Source organism: Pelodiscus sinensis, chromosome 7 (assembly GCF_052426305.1).
Source record: "Pelodiscus sinensis isolate ZL-2025 chromosome 7, ASM5242630v1, whole genome shotgun sequence".
In the NCBI taxonomy this organism is placed as follows: domain Eukaryota; kingdom Metazoa; phylum Chordata; order Testudines; family Trionychidae; genus Pelodiscus; species Pelodiscus sinensis.
Genome location: NC_143058.1, coordinates 29,357,351 through 29,377,689, shown reverse-complemented (window position 1 = coordinate 29,377,689; position 20,339 = coordinate 29,357,351). Strand labels below are relative to the sequence as shown.

The following is a 20,339-nucleotide window of genomic DNA, read 5'->3' as shown; positions in this document are numbered from 1 at the left end:
TGGCCTTCGCCGGCACTCGCTCAACCCCCTCCTTTGACCATCTGGTTCTAAAGCCATATAACTTTGCATCTTATCTTAACACATTCACACTCCTTTCATACATAAGTCTCTGGGGTTACAGATCTGCATGGCAAAGCAAAAGAGTTTTAAATTAAGGCTTGGCCTTCAACATTTGAAGAATTCCTCTAATCTTATTAACACAGCCAAAATACCCAGAACTGTTTTTCTACTTCAGAACAAAGAAAATAGACCTTCAACTGAAAGGACTTGATTTGTAAAATATTAAATATATGTTAATATATATATGTATGCCTTATATTGCTATATTATTGCTACATTACTATACCTAAAATAAAAAATATAAAAAGAATAAAACTTTCAATCCTAACAAAAGGGCTCATGCTTCCCCTGTGGCTCCCAGGCAGCTGCCAGTAAAGTGGGAGCCCTTTAAATAGAAGCAGTTGAAAGGGCGCACAGACTTTCCTTGGGTCTTCTCCTATGCACTTGAAGAGAACAGAATTGAAAAGGCTGGCCCGAGTGGTCACTTTGGGGCACTGTGGGTTATCTCCCAGATGCCAAGAACTTCAACTTTCACAGGGCAGCATCTGCACTACCCTAAAGTTGACCATACAAGTTTGAATTTACTGTTACTCCTGTGAAAAACAGGATTACTGAAATAGACTTCAACAGCCTGTAAAGTCAGCTTGGTGGTATAGACTTAGATTAGAAAAATCAACCTAATGTAGCTAAGTTCTACCTAAACTCATAGTGCAGATTGTGCCTAAGAAGCTGCAGCTAAACCATGTATTGACAGGCAAGGTGGTTAAGAACTGGAATAAATTGCCTAAGGAGATTGTGGAATCTCCATCACTGGAGATTTAAGAGCAGGATAGATAAATACCCATCAGGGGATAGTCTAGATGGTGTTTTATCCTCCAATGAGTGTAGGGGACTGGACTTGATGACCTCTTGAGATTCTTTCCAGTTCTATTATATGATTCTATGTCAAGGATGAAGGAAAGGTGTGGGGATGCTATAATTCACCTCAGAGTCTTCATTTTAATGTTCTTCATTAAAGAACAAAAGTTCACATGTGAGGGGGAAAGACAAGTTTAAAATCAAGTCAAAGAATTTTTACTACTTGTGTAATGTAAGTCTTGTAATAATTCTACAGTGCTCAGACAAGGATTAGGGATAAAACCGCCTGCAAACCACACCCTACTAGCGCAAAGATAGCATTGACAACTCTCATGTGGGACTAAAGGAGCCTAATTCACCACTTTTTTCCATGCACCTATAAAAGCCACAACACGGTACCGTAACATGCCCACCCATTCGATGTCAGTGTACTTTTGGCCTCTGCCACTCCCCCATGACAGATAAATAATACCCAGTCTTTATCTCTCCTGCCATAAGCATTTAGTCCAGTCTCATTTAATGTACAAGTTATTTTATGCCCAATTGTTTTAACATGTCTGCCTTGCCTCTTCATATCACTGCATTCATCATTGGATTACTCCTTCCTTCCTCTTCCCTGTGCTCATCCTCACTCCCTTCCCACTTACCACCCTGAATTTAGTTTCATGGGTACTGTAACCATATTTTCTGAACCAAAAATAGAGACATCTTGGCCCTGCCCCTGAAACCACTAGCCACGCCCCTGGCCCCTTAGGCCCCACCCACCTGCCACAGGAAGTCCCACCCCATGGGGTAGTACTTCTGGGGTCAAGGTGAACACATGACCAGAAATAAAGGGTGTCTTGTGACCCCTCTAAGAACTCCTCCCACCTTCTACCTACAGGGATGGACTTGGGTCCCATAGAAGCCCCCCTCCCCATTCAACTGTACTGCAATTGCATTAACCCAGGGTCCAGACCTAGCGTCCCATGACAGTGCAGTGCTAGAGGTCCAACCTTGATTCAAGATGAGATCCAGGATCTCAGGCCTATTACTTTGCAGTGTAGATGCAACCCAGTTTGACTCATCCAGAACTATCCCACAATTTCATGGGACAACTGCCATAGTCCTCTTAATGGATGATGCTTACTGGTTCTAATTAACTGGTAATCAGAGGGGGCTTGCAGAAGCTTCCCACCTGCTTCAGGAAGGGGGCTGCTCCAGGCTCGCAAAGGGCTTTCTGCATAGGGGTTGCTCTCGTGCAGATCAGCCCGTCTCTGGGGAACTCGGGGGGCCCACAGGCAGGGACTGCACCAGTGTACAGAGCAGCCTCTCTCCATGGAGAGTCCAGCTTAATCCGGACAAAGGATGCTCCGGGGAGCGTAGGATGACATTCTGGTGATGATGATAGATTATGTAAATATGTTAATTATACAAACTGTATGTTTATTTGATAATGTTAAATGATATTTCTAGGCTGCTCATGAAAAACAAAATGGAGTCTGTATATTAGATGACCTCAGGACCGGAGGAGGGGGGGCTCTCCACCTCAGAGTGGTAAACAAGAACCGGCACAGACCGGAATTTCTCACCTTTTCTTAGTTACCTTAGAACTGGTCCCCACTGAGGGGTCACGTGGTAAAAATCACTTCAGGGCTTTCCCACCCTGAAGGTTTCATAAGTCCAGACACAGCCCATATGGGGTGCTGTCCATCTGAGTGGCAGTGTTTGTGCGGGCCATCAGCTCTCTCTCCTGAAACCACCAAGGGATCTGATCCAGCTGCAAGCCAGTCAGAGGAATAGAAGAGGGCACCCCATCCACTATCTTCCATCTACACAAGTGTTATCTGCCTGCCATCCTCTTCGGGGTTCCTGTACCACCAGCAAGGGACTCCCCAGCGTTCCTCCCTGAGGGCTCTCAATCAGCCCAAAGGTTCCATGTCCTGGGTAACACACCTCTGGCTCAGCCACTCCAGTCAAGAAGAGTAAAGTAACCATTTGTATTTGGGGTAGAACTTACCAATTATTTTCACGCAGTCCAGTTGGGACATTAAGGGTTTTACTGTTCACTTCCACTGTTTCGTTAAAGGTTATTTGGTTTGCGTCAGGTTACTCCCCTGCTTTTCCCTTAATATTGTATACAATCCCTGATATAGTTTATTTTTGCTTTCACCTTTCATTAGAGTCTGTTTTCCTTTATTGGCCTAATTCACAGGTGATAGACCATGAGGGAGGGGGCGGATCTGTTTTCTTTTGACTGCAATTTCACCATCAGGCCATATTTGAGTATTATCCAGGCCCCAGCGGTAACAGGGAGTGAGGAGGGAAATGCTGGGAACCAGTGGCAGCCCCATTGTGATCTAACATTAACCAGTTAACAGATCAGCCCGTCTCTGGGGAATGCCTATGTTACTAATACCTAATAATAATTGCCAAATGAGACCAGTTCCCAACCTGCTTACAAAGCACCTGATCCAATTTAATTTTAAACTAGGATTGGGCCCAAAGCAATCTGTTGAGATAAAGGTAATATTTAGTCATCCTTCAAAAATATTAGGGACTAATCAGTCAAACCCCACTGCCTAGTAGATGCAATCTTTGAAGAAATTTGGAGAAACTTCTGACAGGAGTGCTTTCTCTCACTGAATGTGGGGTCTTTAGCACAGGTTTCACTTTGGGTCACAATAACTCAGAAATGTGTTGTCACAACTAACTTCATTCAAGTGTAGGTACCACGCAGGCCAAAGACAGAACAAATTCCTTTGAAGCTGGAAGCCAAAACATCTCACCTTTCCACAGAGCTCACAAAGGTTCAATGACACAACCCTCGCTGTAGAGAGACGATACATCCTGCCTCTCTGTGGATGCACCAAGTGTTTTTAGGTGGCATCTTAACACATTGTTTAAATCATCAACTACTTGGATGAGGAAAACTCACAAAAAGTCTGTCCGTCATCCACACTGGAGTGACACAGTGATTTCACCACCGTGGTAACAGACCTCTGATCTCTCTGTGGGCTCTTCTGGAGCAACATGGAGCCTGGGAAGGTCTTTGGGGGGGGGAGGAGGGGGGGAGAGAGGAAGAAGCCAGGGGTACCTCTATGTCAGTGATTCTCAACCTTGTTGAGTCAGGGGGTCCACAGGCCAATGTAAAACTTTCAATGGACTATCAGTTGCTAATGGAAACTCACCATTAATTACATCATTACACCTGAGTCATTTTTCTAATGTTGCAGCTAGGGAGAATGGCTTAATTTAAATGATTAAACTGATAAACTAACATGAGAAAGTTAAAATGGTTAATCAAACTTCATTTTAAACAATAAAATATTATGTCCAACACAAAAGGTTTTAATGTATTCTTTATCTATGGCAGGGGCGAGGAACATTATTTGGGCCAGGGATCACTGATCCACAGAAAAATCTTCCCAAACCCCCAACCCTCAACAAAGTGGCCCCCAAATGAAACACCTCACTCTGGCATTCCACCCCAACTTTTCTGGTAGATTTTATGGAGCCCCCTTAGGTTCTGGGGTGGGGACAAAAATGAGGGGTTCAGTACATGTGACAGGGCTGTCAGAGAATAGGCGAGGGATGGGGTGCAGGATCTGGGAGGGAGGTGGGGGAACAGAAGAGGTAAAGGTTGCAAGATCTGGGTGGTAGGTAGAGTGCACCAGCAGGCTGGGAGTAGAGCATCTGGCTAGGGGGAGGGAGCAAGAGCAAGGGAGGGTTCAGCCTGTGGTCAGGAAGGAGGGCGCAGGAGGAACAGTGGACGCAGGAGCGGGCTGGGGGGGGGGGGATAGCCGCTCTCCGCCCCCGCCTGCTCTCCCGCCACTCTCCAGCCGCCGCCCGAGGCTGGGGGACGCTCTTCCCCTCCCCCTACCCAGCTAGGCCGCAGGAGGAGGTTCCTCTCCCTCGCCCAGCCGGGCCGCTCCCCTCCCCCTTCCTTTGTCCACGCCGGCCCCGCAGCCCAGCCACTTACTCAGCTTCCCAGGCTCCTACAGGCACCGCCTCCGCTTCTTCTATTGGCTGGATCGCTAGCCGCTGGGAAGTCCCGGAAGCGTCCCTGACTCCTCCCCCAGGGAGGGGCGGGGCAGGAGGAGGAGCAGCAGCGAGGGACTTTTTTTCTGGGTCAAATCTGGGGGATTTCAGGGCACCCGGGCAGAACGTTAGAAATCAGGAAAGTCCCGGATTTTTTGGGGCCCTATGGTCACCATATCCGTGGGTTTATCTGCGGCGCTCAGTCCGAATGCTGGTGTGACCAGCTGCGATGGTTTCGTGCTTGCGTGCAGATCGCGATCACACAGGGCACACGCTGTACCCACGCCTGGCACGACAGCTCTTATCACTGCCTGACCATAATTAATCGTGTTAGTTACAGCCATGGGAATGCAAAATGGAAACTGGGCACAGACGCTAGAGGGAGAACCTAATCCCTGCATAGCAGCGCCTCTTGCTCCTGCTCCGCTTCGCTTTAGGGGTGCTTAAGGGTTAAGTTTAAGCCGTGGGTTTACACAGCAAGGAGACCTGCCGCAGTTAGAAGCGAGCGTCGCGCCGCAGCAGGAGCCTGTGAGCTGGGATTTGTAGTTGCCTGTGGCTTTTCACAGCCTTGCGGAGATGCAGGGGACTCCGGTTCCCAGCAAGCGCTGCGCCCAGACAGGCTGACGAGCGGCGAGGCTGTCAGGGAAACCCAACGAAGAAGTGAAACTAAATCCTGCTGCGGGGTTGCGTTTTCCGGTCCGCGCTGCGCTGCGCAAGCGGGCAAGCCGGACGAGCATGGCAAGTGACTCGCTCTGTGGGGTTTCGTGGCGTAGCCGAGCGGCACGGTGCACCGAGCGCGGTTTGCCCGGTGCCAGGCTCTATTGCTGGACGGGAGGAAGGGGAGAGGGCTCGCTGGGATGCCTAGCGCGGCACGTTTGCTGAGCCCCGAGAAGGGCCGGGCAGCTGGGTGCAAACCCCTTGTTATATAGAAGCTAATGAAATGCCACTGGTCAGATCGAGCTCCGCCTGCAGCAAGAGCCAGCGTGCAGGGGCTGTGGGGGAGAAATCTCCGCGGGGGATTCACTCCGGGAGATACCCCCTCCCCGGGCCAGAGCAGCAGCAGGAGGAGGAGGATTTGCCTCCGAATCTCGCTGTGTGTGGAGGAGCTACAGTGGGGGAGGTGAAGGCCATCCGTGCAGAAGCCCTTTGCCAGTCTGCACCGGCACTGCTCTCAAGGAAGGCAGTACATTCACACTACCAAGCGAGTCCGGATACTGCCCCCGGGTTTAGAGGGGGAGGGCTGTATTATCTTTCTCGGCTATTTCCTTCTTCCCTCTCCTCCCCCAGCCTCCCTGACCCACCACGTGAACAATACAGAACATTAACTGTTGTGTCTGAATTGATACTAGCAAATGAAATGGTTAGTGAACTGGCCTGGATTGGTCATTCAAAGAAGTTATTTGTAACTTAACACACTGACATTGAACATTAGACATTCCCATCTGGAATGTGTGCCAGCCAAAACGCTGGCTCCCTCTTATTCATCAGAGAAAGTAAACTGTCACAGTGGGTGGTATTCAAGAGCTAGAAGCCTGAGTCTCTTTGTGTGACTACGAGCTAAAATACCAGGAGCACCTCTGAACACTCAGGCACATGACAAAGCTTGAGTGAAAACTGAACTGTATATCTCAAGGGTTGAGGACTAGGGTTACCAGAGGGATGCTAGAGTATAACAAATTAATCAATAAGCTGATGCTTATTAAAGATGTTAAGTAATATGTATTTCACTAATCAAATAGTCAATGCATTTTTGTATCGACTATTCAATTAATCGATAGGGGGTGCTGCCCTTTTGAAATGCTGCAGTAGCTGTCTCTAGGCTCCATACTATGGAACCCCAGGATCAGCTGTGCAGCACTGACCCTTTGAAACGCTGCGGCGGTTTCAAAGGGGCAGTGCTGCACAGCTGATCCTGGGGTTCCATATGTGTTGCCTAAGGTTGCCAGGTGTCCGGTTTTCACCCGGACTGCCTGTTATTTGGGTCCCCTGTCTGGTAAAAAAAAACAGAAAATACCAAACATGTGAAATGTCCTGTATGTCCTTTTTCTCTCGGACGGAATCCCAGCAGGGACAATATTCCCCTGCTGCATTTGGCGAGGGCGGGGCCATTTAAAAGCGCAGCACCCCCCTTTTTTTTTGCTTAATAACTTTGGTCTTCCCCCCCCTTTTTTTTCCTCAACAATTTTTTCCCTGTGTTTTTTCTTGGCGGGGGGGGGGGGGGGGGGGTGTTCGGTGTTTTTTGTTAAACCATCTGGCAACCCTAGCACTGCTCCTTTGAAATGCTGCAACGGCATTTGAAAGTGGTAGTGATGTGTTGATAGAGGTAGCAAGGGGGGGGGGGAGCGACTAGTTGACTATCCTGTCGACTATTGATAGGTAATTGCTTATCGAATAGCCAACTAGTCCTTAATATCCCTAATGCTTATTGCTTATACTCAGCAGGTTCCCGGAGAAGCAGCTTTGCTGCAGCAGGGCAGCAAAGCCTCCTCCCCAGGAGCTGAGTGGGCAACGGGAGGCTTCGCTGCCGGCTTTGCAGTTTAAATAGTCTACATCATAGGTAACCGTGTAACTGTTGCAAGGGGATGTGGCTTGCAACTGCTTTAAACACTAAGGAGAGGGGATCACCACATAGGAGTGTAAAGGGTTTGCTTATTCAGTTAAAACTGGGAAGGGAGGGGAATCTCACTCATACACTCAACCACACTTACAGTCCCAGGCAGGATGTTAAGACGAGCAGAAGGCAGTTCATGTTGTTTGATCTTCCCAAGTTGACTCCTAAGCTGGTCCACTGGCCAGGTGATCCGAGCAGAGGGCGTTCTGGGAGGCTTCACTTGATGGTCAACCCACCATTGTCTCTGTCCCTCTCTCTTTTGAGGATCAGCCACATGCAGCCTCTGAGTCTCTGGGCGTCTTGGGGCCCTGTGCATTGTTGTTTACTCCTGCTGTTTACCTCAGACATTCGTCTGCACTCACTCCAGGAAGGGATAGGGGGTTAACAGATAACACTCTAACAGTTTAGGGAACCAAATAACATCATTAACAGGTGAGAAAGAACAACCACCATTTTTACTCTCCCCTTGCTCCTCCTTTGCCTCCAACACCAACCACTAACATTTTTAGCGGTTACCTGGTTACTTTATTACACAATTTTTAACATTCCTTGTTTACCACCAGGCCACTATTTCTCTGGCCTAGCAGTTAATTTTTCCAGAAAATCTATATATTTTGCTGGAGTTTTGAAGGGATTTTTGCATTATCACAACAATACCCTGAGATAGCTAAAAAGACTGCAGTGTTTCCACTTCAGCAGTTTAAACAGATCAAAACTGTTGAAAACACAGCAGCTGTTTGCCTACCAACATGCAAGTGTGTGAGAGGGTTTGAGTCAGAGAATGAGGAGATATGTGATGTAAGGATGTTAAAATGAGGTTAATTGACTATTCGAGTAGTCGACAGGCACTTCCGCATTCCTCCCTTGAAATGTTCAAAGGAGGAATGCGGAACTCCGCCTACAGCCTGGGGAAGTCCTGCTGACTCCAGGCTGCACGTGATGTGCCTGACTTGAAATGCACAAGAGTCCTTAGCGGGGGCTCTTGTACATTTCAAAGCCATGGACCCTGGGGTCAGCGGGTGACTCACAGTCCCCCGCTGACCGGGACTCCATGGTACCCTGCATGCAGTTGAGAGCTCGGGGTCAGCTGGGGAGTCCCCAGCTGATCCCGGGTTCCAGGGAAATGCTGCAGGGAGCCCGGGATCAGCTGGGGAGTCCACGGCTACCCCTTTGAATCATGCAGAGGTGGTGATTTCAAAGTGGCAGCGCCCCGCTTTGAAGTACTCCTTCCCTTATGCATTTTCTTCAGATATTACTTAAAAAACAACAAATAGTCTAGTAGCACCCTAAAGACTAACAAAACATGTAGATAGTATCATTAGATTTTGTGGGCACAGCCCACTTCTTCAGATGACAGGAAACTTACTGACCACTAAACTTACTTTCATGCCTCTAGCTTCCATCCCAGACACATTTCTCAATCTATTGTATACAGCCATGCCGTAACATACAACCAGGTACTCTTTTGGCTCTGTCAATCTGTTTTTTCACTTGTCTGGGTGGGTATTTCAGTTTTAAGAATGTTCTATATAGATCCTGTAGGCGTTTTTCCCTGACTCTGGGATTGGAGCAAATCCGGTTGTATCTTACGGTTGTATCGTGCATGTGTTGAACTATTTTGCATGTTGCACATCTCAGGTGACTGTAGATATGGTCTTCCAATGTAATCCTGTATTCTAGCTATACTGAACTTTGGAGAGGTTTGAATCTGAGCCTTAAAATTGCAGTCAGAGCCATCTCTACAGACTAATAAATAGCAGTTGTGAGCCTGAACCAGAAAAGGTTAAGCAACTTGCAGGCTAAATGACCTAAATTCAACCTTTAGAGAGATATTAGTATATAATTATATTTTTGGTGTGTTTACTTAGATATTGTTAGAGGTTGACATTGTAATCAATTGATTCCTGTTTGTCTCTGTAGTCCGTTAATTCAGAGATCAAAAGAAAATGTTGATATTTAGAAGAACCTTGAATGTCATAGTATCAATGCCTTCATTTCTCTTTGAAGTTTGTAGTAAACTACTTGAACATGGCAGGAGATGGGCAGTTGCCTTATGCTAATCCATGTAGCTAATTATCAGTGGTGCTTGGGAAATAGAAGGTTTTACTTCAAAGCCACAGTGCTTCATGCAAGGAATGCCTGCTGTCAAGGGGCTGCCAGACAACTCTGCAAAGAACTCTACTGCCTTAATTCTGTATCTCAGATTTGGATAAGCTTTGTCAGAGCAAGTTTGAGTTGTAAGACTGACATCTCCAGCTCCAGTCTGGATCACCCTGATCTTGGAGTGTAACACATGGAACTTATTCTAAAAGAACTCTTTGCGCCCAAAGCTTACCATCTGTACTGTGAAATTGACCTAAGAATTGTATTCAAGTCCATTTTATAATGATGTTTTAGCCAGTACTTTCTTTTTTTTCTTTTCTAATAAATTTTGATTCAGTTAATAACAAAAGCTATAAATGTATATTTGGGTAAAATCTGAACTATTCATTGACCTGGTGGGAAATGTGTCCAATTCTTTGGGATTGGTAGAACTTTTTATGTGACAAACAAGATTTTCAGTAGTTCTTATCATATCTGACTGTCTAGATGGGAGCTCAAGTCTGGATTGCTTTAAGGGAACTATATTTCTGGGTTCTGGGTAACCAGATGGCTATTGTAGAAGCTATTTTGATGATGGTGTTGTGAGCCTAAGCATTAGAAGTATCCTACCAGTTTGGGGGATCATCTGCCCCATTCTTTGCAGTTTGCCCTAGTTGAGCAATCTTATTGTGGCTCCACTGAGACTCCGGTCACAGTAGTACTTTCCACCTCTAATCACACTCTGAACGTTGGAATCAGAAAATAGAACAAAAGCAGTCTTATTAATAATACACCACATACTGCTCATTTTAGAAGCCACTTAAGTCTGAAAGACTGCTTTCAATTGCATTGCTCTGGCACTTGAAGTGGAGGTGAATGTAATTTACATCCACTCTGAGGTCCCTTTCCATAGTGGTAAAAAGGCCTTAGGCCTGGTCTACCTCTAAGGGTACGTCTAGACTACATGACTCTGTCGCCAGAGGCATGTAGATTAGGCTACCAGACATAGTAAAATGAAGCGGCGATTTAAATAATCGCCGCTTCATTTAAATTTACATGGCTGCTGCGCTGAGCCGACAAACAGCTGATCAGCTGTTTGTCGGCTCAGCGCGATAGTCTGGACGCGCGGATGTCGACATCAAAGATAATTGTCGACCACCCAGGTATGCCTCCTGGGATAAGGTATACCTGGGTGGTTGACAAATACCTTTGATGTCGACATCCGCGCGTCCAGACTATCGCGCTGAGCCGACAAACAGCTGATCAGCTGTTTGTCGGCTCAGCGCGGCAGCCATGTAAATTTAAATGAAGCGGAGATTATTTAAATCGCCGCTTCATTTTCCTATGTCTGGTAGCCTAATCTACATGCCTCTGGCGACAGAGGCATGTAGTCTAGACGTACCCTATAGCTTAGATTGCCCTTGCTACATCTCTTAGGGCTGTGAAAAGTGTCATGCCCTGTGCAACACAGTTAGGTTGACCTAACACCTTTGTTAGCCCTTTAGACATAGCTAGAGTAACAGAAGAATCCTTCCTTCTGACTGTCTATACCATCTCTTGGAGAAGTGGACTGTAATACACGGTTAGAAAATTCCCTTCTTTTGATTTAGGAATCATCTGTACTACAGTTCGCAGCTGCATCATGGTAGCTATGCTTCTGTAATGTAGACAGACCTTTAGCGTAAATGAGAATTAATCCTTGGTGAAATTATCTATGAGGTCTATGGAGAGACTCAAGAGTTGATTAAGCATTCTTCCTGCTTCAGGAATTGAGCAGATGTATTATGTATCTTTATACTTGAAGGATGGTGTGACAGAGTGCATATGAGCGAGGTGCTAGGAAATCTCTTATGGGAGGGAACAGCTAGTTGCATAAGTCACTGCACATATAACTTGTATTTACAGTGTGTCATTTCTTGGTCCACAGGCCACAGAACAAGCTGCCAAGTCTGAGAAAACAATTGTGGTCTCTGGTATTCCAGATAACATTGTGAAAGATGATGTCATGGCTGACATACTGATGATTCATTTCCAAAAGTCAAAGAATAGGGGTGGAGATGTGCAGGACGTAGTGTATCCAACAACAGTAAAAGGAGTTGCATACATAATCTTTGAAGATCTAGAAGGTATTTATATTAATAAATAACATACTTGCATCCATGAAGCACAAGGATGTAATTTAGAATATTATACTTAAAACACTAAATATGTTCAGTTAATTGCCAGTGTTTGGGGCTTTATATATGCGGTTTTTGTACACCTTCATTTTAATTCCAGATTTTAAGATTTCTTCCTGTTATTAAGGAAACTAATGTGAATAGGTTTCAGGCAGAGTGTGTGTGTGTCTTTTAAGGCTAGTAAAAGAATAAATCTAGAACCTGAATAGCAGATGAGATTTTTATAGTCAAGTTTTAGGGAATAAATCTCTGCCAATTAGAGCATGTCTACACAGCAGGGCAAAAGTCGAATTAAGCTACACAACTTCAGCTATGTCAATTGCGTAGCTGAAGTCAAAATAGCTTAATATGACTTTTGGTGTCTACACAGCAGGAAGCCGAAGGAAGAACACTTTTACTCCTTGTGAAATGAGGATTACAGGAGTCGGAGTAAGAAGTCCCTTAGCTCGCCATTATTTCGAAGTAATGGCTTGCTATGGAGATGCACTTTTTGTTATTTTGGAATAACATCAATTATTCCGAAATAACACTGCTGTGTAGACATAACCTTACTGTTCTGAGGAGACAGGCTGTTCTTATTTTCCTTTGAACAATTTTGAGTAATGCCTAAAATATCAGGAGAATATTGAGCAGTGGGGAAATCACTGGAAAACCATCTTGAAAAACATTAATGAAATATTCTAACCAACCATCAGACAGAAAATAAAACATTATGATCCTCTTGCAAAACAAAGTGAGTCTGAATTTTCTTCTCAGTTACAAAGAATGTTCTCCAGAAAGATGAACACAGACTAGAGGACAAGAGGCTGGGCAGGTATTATCCTCTGAAAATCTCTCTCTACGGTGAACATGTAAGTCCTTCCATCATAGTGTCCAAATGGTGCAGTCATTTCTGTGGTGCACTTATTAATTGATTTTATTTTATATGTATAGATCTTCACCTGTGTGTCATCTGTTCTCAATCTGTCCATTTTTGGAGAAAAATATGTTTTGGAAGATCTGGTGCAAGAACTGTGGAAAACTATCCCAGCTCTCAACTTCAGTCCATTGCAATCCAATGGGCAAATTTCTGTTCAGGGGTCATTCTCAGCAATCAAATCACTAAAAGACTATTTGTTATCGAAAGCAAATTCCCTTTCAGGAAACAGTAAGAGGGGAGAGAAAAAGCTGGATCAGCGACCTAACAGTAGGACCCAAAAACAAGGACTCTTTGTGGAGCCAAATAATAAATTTGTCGATAATGTAAGCGGGGAAGAACAAGTAGTTGTCCTTGATACAGATATATACTATTACATGAAACATTTTTTTTACAAGGAAAGTCTGGGAAAATACAAGGTTGTAAGTCGTGAAGTCACAGACGGTGAGATCACCACAATATATCTAGAAAATACCAGAGCTAGTTCTGATTCGAGAGAATTAGAAAGAGCCAAAGAGGAAATTGAAGAATTATCTGCAAAACTTCATTGCAGCTTACGTAAAGAAAGATTCAACAGCAATACTAGATCAGAAAGGCAGAAATATAAACAGGCATGTGAGAGCATAAAATCCCAATTCCCCAAAATTTTGGTTATTCCTTATGATACTCACATTGATGTGATAGGAAGTTCCTCAGAGACATATGAATTTACCCAAGAAGTGTGTAGAACAGTAAAACGCCACTTTCAGAAGAGATTTAGGAGGTAGGAGTCATTTAGGTAATGTAGGTGAAGAATATGAGCTAAGCCTACCTGAGAATGACATCTCTTATATCAGGGATGGGCAAATTTTTTGGCATAAGAGCCACATCAGGGTTCTGAAATTGTATGGAGTGCTGGATAGGGAAGGTTAGGCGGAGATGTCTCCTATCCAACTCCCTGCCTCCAACTACCACAGACCTCTGCCTCCTATTTAGCCTCCCCACTTCCCATCTCCTGACCACCTCCTGGGACCCTTTGCCTCTTATCCAACTCTCCATATTCCCCGCCCCCTTATTGCACTATCTGGAGCACCAGGGCATGTGGCATTGCAGCTACACTGCCTGGCAGGAACATCAATGTTGGTGGCATGACAAATTGAGGCTGCAGGGGAGGGGAAGACAGCAGGGGAGAGGTGGAGGGGCTATCTGTGGTGGCAACAAAGGTACTGCTCTGGTGGCAGCACCTCTTGGGAGACTGGAGATGTGCTCCCCAACCAGCAACTCCTCTAGGGGGACCCTTAGGCAGAAACTCGGAAGCTGACAGGAGGATCCTGGGGGCTGGATGTGACCCACAGGCCATAGTTTGCCCTCCTATACCTTAGATTAGTGTGCAGTCTCCCAAAGGAGGTGGTAGAAGCTCTAGTAATAGGGTCTTTTCATAAAGGACATTTTGCACTTTATCTTATAGCCAAGGATTTCAAAGCACTTTGCAAACTTGAGTTAATTAGGGTCCAGTCTTGCTCCCATTAGAACTTTGTCATTGACTTAATACAGCAGCCTAATAGTTTTAAGAGCCTCATTTTATCCTTTGTAGCTCCTCTGTCATTAAAAGAAAATGCAGACCCCTTTACATCACTGTGGATGCCAGTCCTACAATATATATGTGCACAGGCACTGTCAAAATACAGGAAGTCACCAAGACAAAAGCCTCAAAAACTCAATCAAATAGCAAATGACCTGTTCATGTAGGATTATGTGGCAGTTAGTTTTCATGCAGAATGGACCAGTGTTTCTCAATCTTTTTTTTTTTTTTTTTTTTATAAAGTATCCCCTAAAAAAAGAGAGAGAGAGAGAGAGAGAGTACCCCCGGTACCTACAGTTTTCAGACACATAACTTTTTTTCTATCATTGCAACACATTTGTTTAAACAAGTTAATCGTAGCCAGGTGGGTGATGACATTTTTGGCTGTAAAAAGTACAAAAATAATAAGTGCTATAAAACTTAAAACAAAAATTCAGTTTTCTCCAAATTTCAGTTGTGTTGACATACCCTCCAGGCTTCTCTCAAGTACCCCTGAGGGTACTCCTACCACTGGTTGAGAAACACTGAAATGGACCATCCTTATGTTATGGCCTCTCCCAGCTGAATTAACATACACTCTGTTTATGCGTGTTTTTGTTTAAGAAACAGTTTTAAATGTAAAACTTATGATAATTTTTTTTGTGTCTGTAGCAAATTTAAGGTAGTTTCATTTAAATAAAAAAGTAAATGCTGTTTTTGTATATTATTAATTGAATTCTGATTTCTACCCAAGTGCAACTTCACACAAATTATTAGTAAAAAATTAATAATAATCCATTAAATAAAAAAGTGCACCAATCACCCTTTTTGTAACAAAAAATAGGAATCAGAATGAATGTATTTTAAGCTGTCATTTGCTACTAAACATATAGATTTTTAAGGCCAGAACAAGGGACCATCATGATCATCTACTTTGACATCTGTGCATTGCAGGCCACAGAGCCTCACTCATCCACACCTGTTACAGACCCATAATCTCGGGTTGTGTTACTGAAGTCCTCAAATCATAATTTAAGGAAATCAAGTTACTGAGACTCCACCATTCACACTAGTGTAAATCTGTAAGGGTATTTTATGTCTACACTATGGGGCTATTTTGGATACGGGATGTGTCCCAAAATAGCTATTCCGCATCTCTTAAAGCAGACTTATTTTGAAATAGATTTTGAAATAATGGTTGGCTTATTTTGATATCTGAGTAACACGAGGTTTAAGGGGAATTTTGGAATAGCGAGTTATTTTGAAATTTGGCACTGTGAAGACAATATCAAATTATTAAATAAGCTATTTTGAAATAGCATCGAAATAAGCTATGCAATTTGCAAATTGCATAGCTTATTTTGAGCTAAGAGCTGTGTAGAGGCACCCTAAGTGACCTGTGCCACATACTACAGAGAAAGATGGAAAAACCCACACAATACCTTAAATAATTGTATAAAGATATAGTATATCCTCCTGATTACAAAATAATAAAATAATAATAATAATATAATATAATAAATTGAGTGTAAAGGCTCTAAAAAGTTGCAAATAAGCATGTTTTAATGGCTTCCAACCAATGAAAATGAATCCTTTAGGAAAATAACTTAAGAGGTACAAATGGGGGAAAAGGGATTACAATCACTTATTTAAATCAAGGCTTCCTTGTTGGTGATTTAATTTTTTTTTGTTTGAACCAATTTACCCTATTTGATGCAGGGAATATAGTGGGGGTGAGAAGAAGGGATTTTTATGGCCACATCTACACAGCAGGGCTAAAATTGAATTAAGCTACGTACCTTCAGCTACATCAATTGCATAGCTTAAGTTGAAATAGCTTAAATCGGCTTTTGGTGCTGTCTGCACTTTTCCTTTGACTTCCCTTACTTCTCATGAAATGAGGGTTACCATGAGTTGGAATAAGCAGTCCTCCAGTTAGATATTATTTTGAAATAAAGACTTGTATATACATGCATTTTGTTATTATTCTGAAATAATACTGCTGTGTAGACATACCCTAAGGCTGTGTCTACACTGGGCCACTTATTCCGGAAAAGCAGCCGCTTTTCCGGCATAAGCTGCGAGCTGTCTACACTGGCCCCTTGAATTTCCGGAAAAGCAGTGACGATTTACTGGAAGAAATCAGCTGCTTTTCCGGAAAAACTATGCTGTTCCCGCTCGGGCAAAAGTTCTTTTTCCGGAAAACTGTTCCAGAAAAGGGCCAGTGTAGACAGCACAGTAGTCTTTTCCGGAAAAAAGCCCCGATTGCGAAAATGACGATCGGGGCTTTTTTCCGGAAAAGCGCGTCTATATTGGCCACAGACGCTTTTCCAGAAAAGGGGCTTTTCCGGAAAAGCAGCCTGCCAGTGTAGACGCTCGTTTTCCGGAAATACTTATAACGGAAAACTGTTCCGTTTTAAGCATTTCCAGAAATTCATGCCAGTGTAGACACTGCCTAAGTGTTTATGGTATAAACAAGAGGACATTCATATACTGTAAGGGATAAACCAACTAGGTATTGATTATCAAAAAGATACTTGGGGATACTATATATTTGTTTGTCCTAAGAGGTAGCTACTGAAAGCAGGAATATTGTTGTCTACCTTTACTATCTGTGTTCCAAGAGAAGCTTCTTGTGATTGAGACACACCCAGAAGGTAGAGCTCTTGTACCTGGGAAGGGGGCATGAGCTCTCACTCCATAAATGTAGTTAAGTCAGTGGTAGCCATTTTGTAGAAATCTTTTCTACTTTTTCAATCAGCTTACCCAGCCTCCCACATTCAAAATGCATACTGAGCACAAATAAGTGAAAATTGGCCTTATTTTCACTGGATTATCGAACTCTCTTTGGCTGGTAGCTGCAGTTGCTCAGCATCTCTTATGATCAGACCAGTTATTTGAGCATATATAGGCTTTGGAGTTAAGATGATGGCCACTGCACTTAGACTTCTGGCTTTGCTTGTACTTATTCAGATATTATTGACACTACTGTGAAATGGACATGTATTTCCACAACTAGTCATCACATTAAGCAATGAGCAACAGAGTAGTAATAATTTCCTGTACTAACATAAAAACCACAAAATTGTACTGAAAAGCAATTAATCTAATACATAATTACAGAAATAAGGGATTGAAAAGACCTTTATATCATATTTTCCATCATCTCCCCTGCCTCTGCCCGATTATTTCTGGCTGTGTTTTAATGTTTTAAATGTTTCAGATAACTCCACAAGCTACTAGAAAATTAGTTAATAACTTTTAGTTAAATACTTTCTGGCTCAGAAGATCTTTGGACCAGTCATTGTCTCTCTCTCTCTCGCAGTGTCTAGACTACATCCCTCTGTTGACAGAGGGATGTAAAGGAGGCACTTCAAAAGTGCAAATGAAGTAGGGATTTAAATATCCCCTGCTTCATTTGCATAATTGCATCATGGCACTCTTTCGAAAAAGTGCCATTTCGAAAGTAAAACGGCAGTCTACACGCGGTTCTTTCCAAAATGGCAGGCTTTTTAGAAAGATCCTGAGGTTTACAGGATCTTTCGAAAAAGCCTGCCATTTTGGAAAGAAACACATCGGCTGTGTCTACACTGGTCAGTTTTTCTGGAAAAGCAGCAAGAATGATAGATGCGCAAAAATAGAATATGCCCATTCAGCAGGCTGTAACTTTAAAAATGATGTTATGTGATGCATTTTGCCTAAAGCATTTTCAGGTTATGCAAATTAATAGTTAGAAGACAATTTTCATAAAGGTTGGGGGGCCTGACAGTGGGATTGAGGGCTTGGGAAAGAGAAGAAACTACAAAATACATAAGAAGAAGGCTGCACCTGAGAAGCAGTGATGTCAGCAGTAATGGAACCCTGCAAAGAAGCAGCTACCCGAAGAGCAGCTATTGCAGCAGCAATGGCAGAATTTGTGGGTTGCCTTGGATAACAGCTACTTCCGCAACCAAACCAGTGGAATACCACAGTAGTGCCTACCCAGCAGCTAAGCAGACTTCTGTCTCTGCTACCGGAGGGCAGCACTTTCCCCTCAGTGAGAGCAAGCTGTAGAAGCCACATGGTATTTCTCCATCACTACTCTGACAGAGCAGACAGCTCAAAGAGAGTTCAAAGGGATTTTTAAAGAAGCAGTTTAAGTATAATCATCCTTCTATTTACTATGCAAGAGTGTATGGGTTGTACTTATAAATAAAGCTGGGTGTGTGAGGTCTGAGTGAGACCTTTCGGTACCCTTAGGGTAACTGCCTAGCCAATGCTTACTAGATGTAAATAGACTGATTGCTAATGTTAGGTGTTCATTGTGAAATATTAAATGTTAAATGATTACTGTTGCATTGTTATTTGTTATGGTTATATTTAGATTACTATTGTTATATTGTTGTGCATTATGGTTGTGTTTAAATTATTATTGTTATGTTGTTATTTTTTATATGTTATTTTTTATATTTTTTATATGTTGTTATATTGTTATATGCTATAGAGTTAATTGAAATTGTTGTTGTTTTTTTGCCATGTTGCTTCATTGCCTTCTAACTGTAACCTTTATTATACCTATGTCTATTATTTTAGCTTCTCAAATCTAAATACAATATTATTTTTGTTTTTGAAGATTTACTGCTTCCTTGCCTATTCCTGATCGGAGTGTGGCATCTGTGCTTTTTTAAATGTCAGTAAAGCTAGCTTGTTTCCATGGCAATTTCTTTAAGGTGAGCCACAACCTTTTTTACCCATTTAGATAAATTAAGAATTAAGGTTTCAAATTAAAAGCAATGTTCTCAGACAACACCATTGGTTTAATATAATTAAATCCAGACCTTCCAGTAACAGCTTGTACTTCCTGTATCCCAAATCCAAGCTATCTAGCACATGGCATGGAAAGGCCTCAGAGCTCTCTGTGCACTAATATGCGCCTACATACCTTGCTGACTCATAAGTTGTACACCCTCTTCTCTTACCAGCTCCTTTCAGTGGGTTCATTGTACAGCTGAGGACCTTTGATGGGCCATCAAACTGGTTAGGTTTCGCCAGATGCATAGTACAAGATTAAAATACAGATATACCATACCTTGCTACAATTTATGAGACAAAGGTGGTACAAACATATAAATAAGATTATCAGACTTGGCAAATCATAACACTTTCACAGATACCTTATATAACATACCTGTCAGATTCTTTGCAGTTTTATAATATTGGTATCAATAATATTATAAATGGTCTCCCATATTCCATACAGTGTCACAACCCCCTTAACTTTCTCTTTGTTAAACTAAATGGACTGAGCTCTTTGGCTCTATCACTATAAGGCATGTGTTCTAATCCTTTAATCATTCTTGTGGCTCTTCTCTGAATCCTGTCTTATTAATATCCTTTTTAATTGTGGGCACCGGGACTGAACACCATTTTCCATCTGTGGTCTCATGAATGGCAAGTAAAGAAGTAAAATACCCTCTCCACTCCTACTCAGAATTATCCTGTTTATACATCCCAGGATCAAATTAGCTATTTTGCCACTGCATTGCACTGGGAGCTCTTGTTCTACTGATTATCTGCCATAACCCCCAAATATTTTACTGCAATCCAGAATGTTTTAATAAATGCAACACAAGTAAAACAAATCAGTGCAGATCCGGTGGCCATTGCCAGTTCTCATTTCTACAGCTATTACTGATCAGCAAATGATGACAACCAAAATGCTGTTAGAACTATTAAACTTCACTTGAGAAGAGATATGTATATTTAATATTTGTAGATGTTGGAAAATGTCCAGGAAAGTGCTTTAGTTGTTATTGCTGGATCCCTTATAGTTGTAAGTTATTTGGTCTGAACAGGTTTGGAAAACAGTATAATGCACTTTTTCCTTAGGACAGAGATTTGTCTCAATAACAAATACATTACCTCAACTTACTGTATATTCACTTGTTACCTGCTGCCTGCCATCCCAGAATTCATGCTGGATAGTAGAGAAGCTCATGTTGTATGTAGACAAGGTCCAGTTCTGACTTAAAGGTCCCAGTGATATCATTACCAGGACCCAGTATTTACAAAATCATTTCAGATCCCTTTGAATGA

At 42.9% G+C, this 20,339-nt stretch overlaps 1 protein-coding gene across 2 annotated transcripts; it reads left to right on the top strand.

Moving 5' to 3' along the window:
- Nucleotides 1-5,012: 5,012 nt before the first annotated feature.
- RBM43 (RNA binding motif protein 43) lies at nucleotides 5,013-19,933 on the top strand. 2 transcript variants are annotated; one of them, XM_006125637.5, is made up of 4 exons: nucleotides 5,013-5,676; nucleotides 11,559-11,757; nucleotides 12,565-12,659; nucleotides 12,742-19,933. In XM_006125637.5, exons 1-4 carry the CDS (start codon nucleotides 5,674-5,676, stop codon nucleotides 13,489-13,491), a joined length of 1,047 nt encoding a protein of 348 aa, XP_006125699.1. In that variant the 5' UTR covers nucleotides 5,013-5,673; the 3' UTR covers nucleotides 13,492-19,933. The 2 variants fall into 2 exon arrangements, with proteins under 2 accessions (XP_006125699.1, XP_014430342.1); XM_014574856.4 differs by lacking the exon at nucleotides 5,013-5,676 and adding an exon at nucleotides 7,166-7,495.
- Nucleotides 19,934-20,339: the final 406 nt, after the last annotated feature.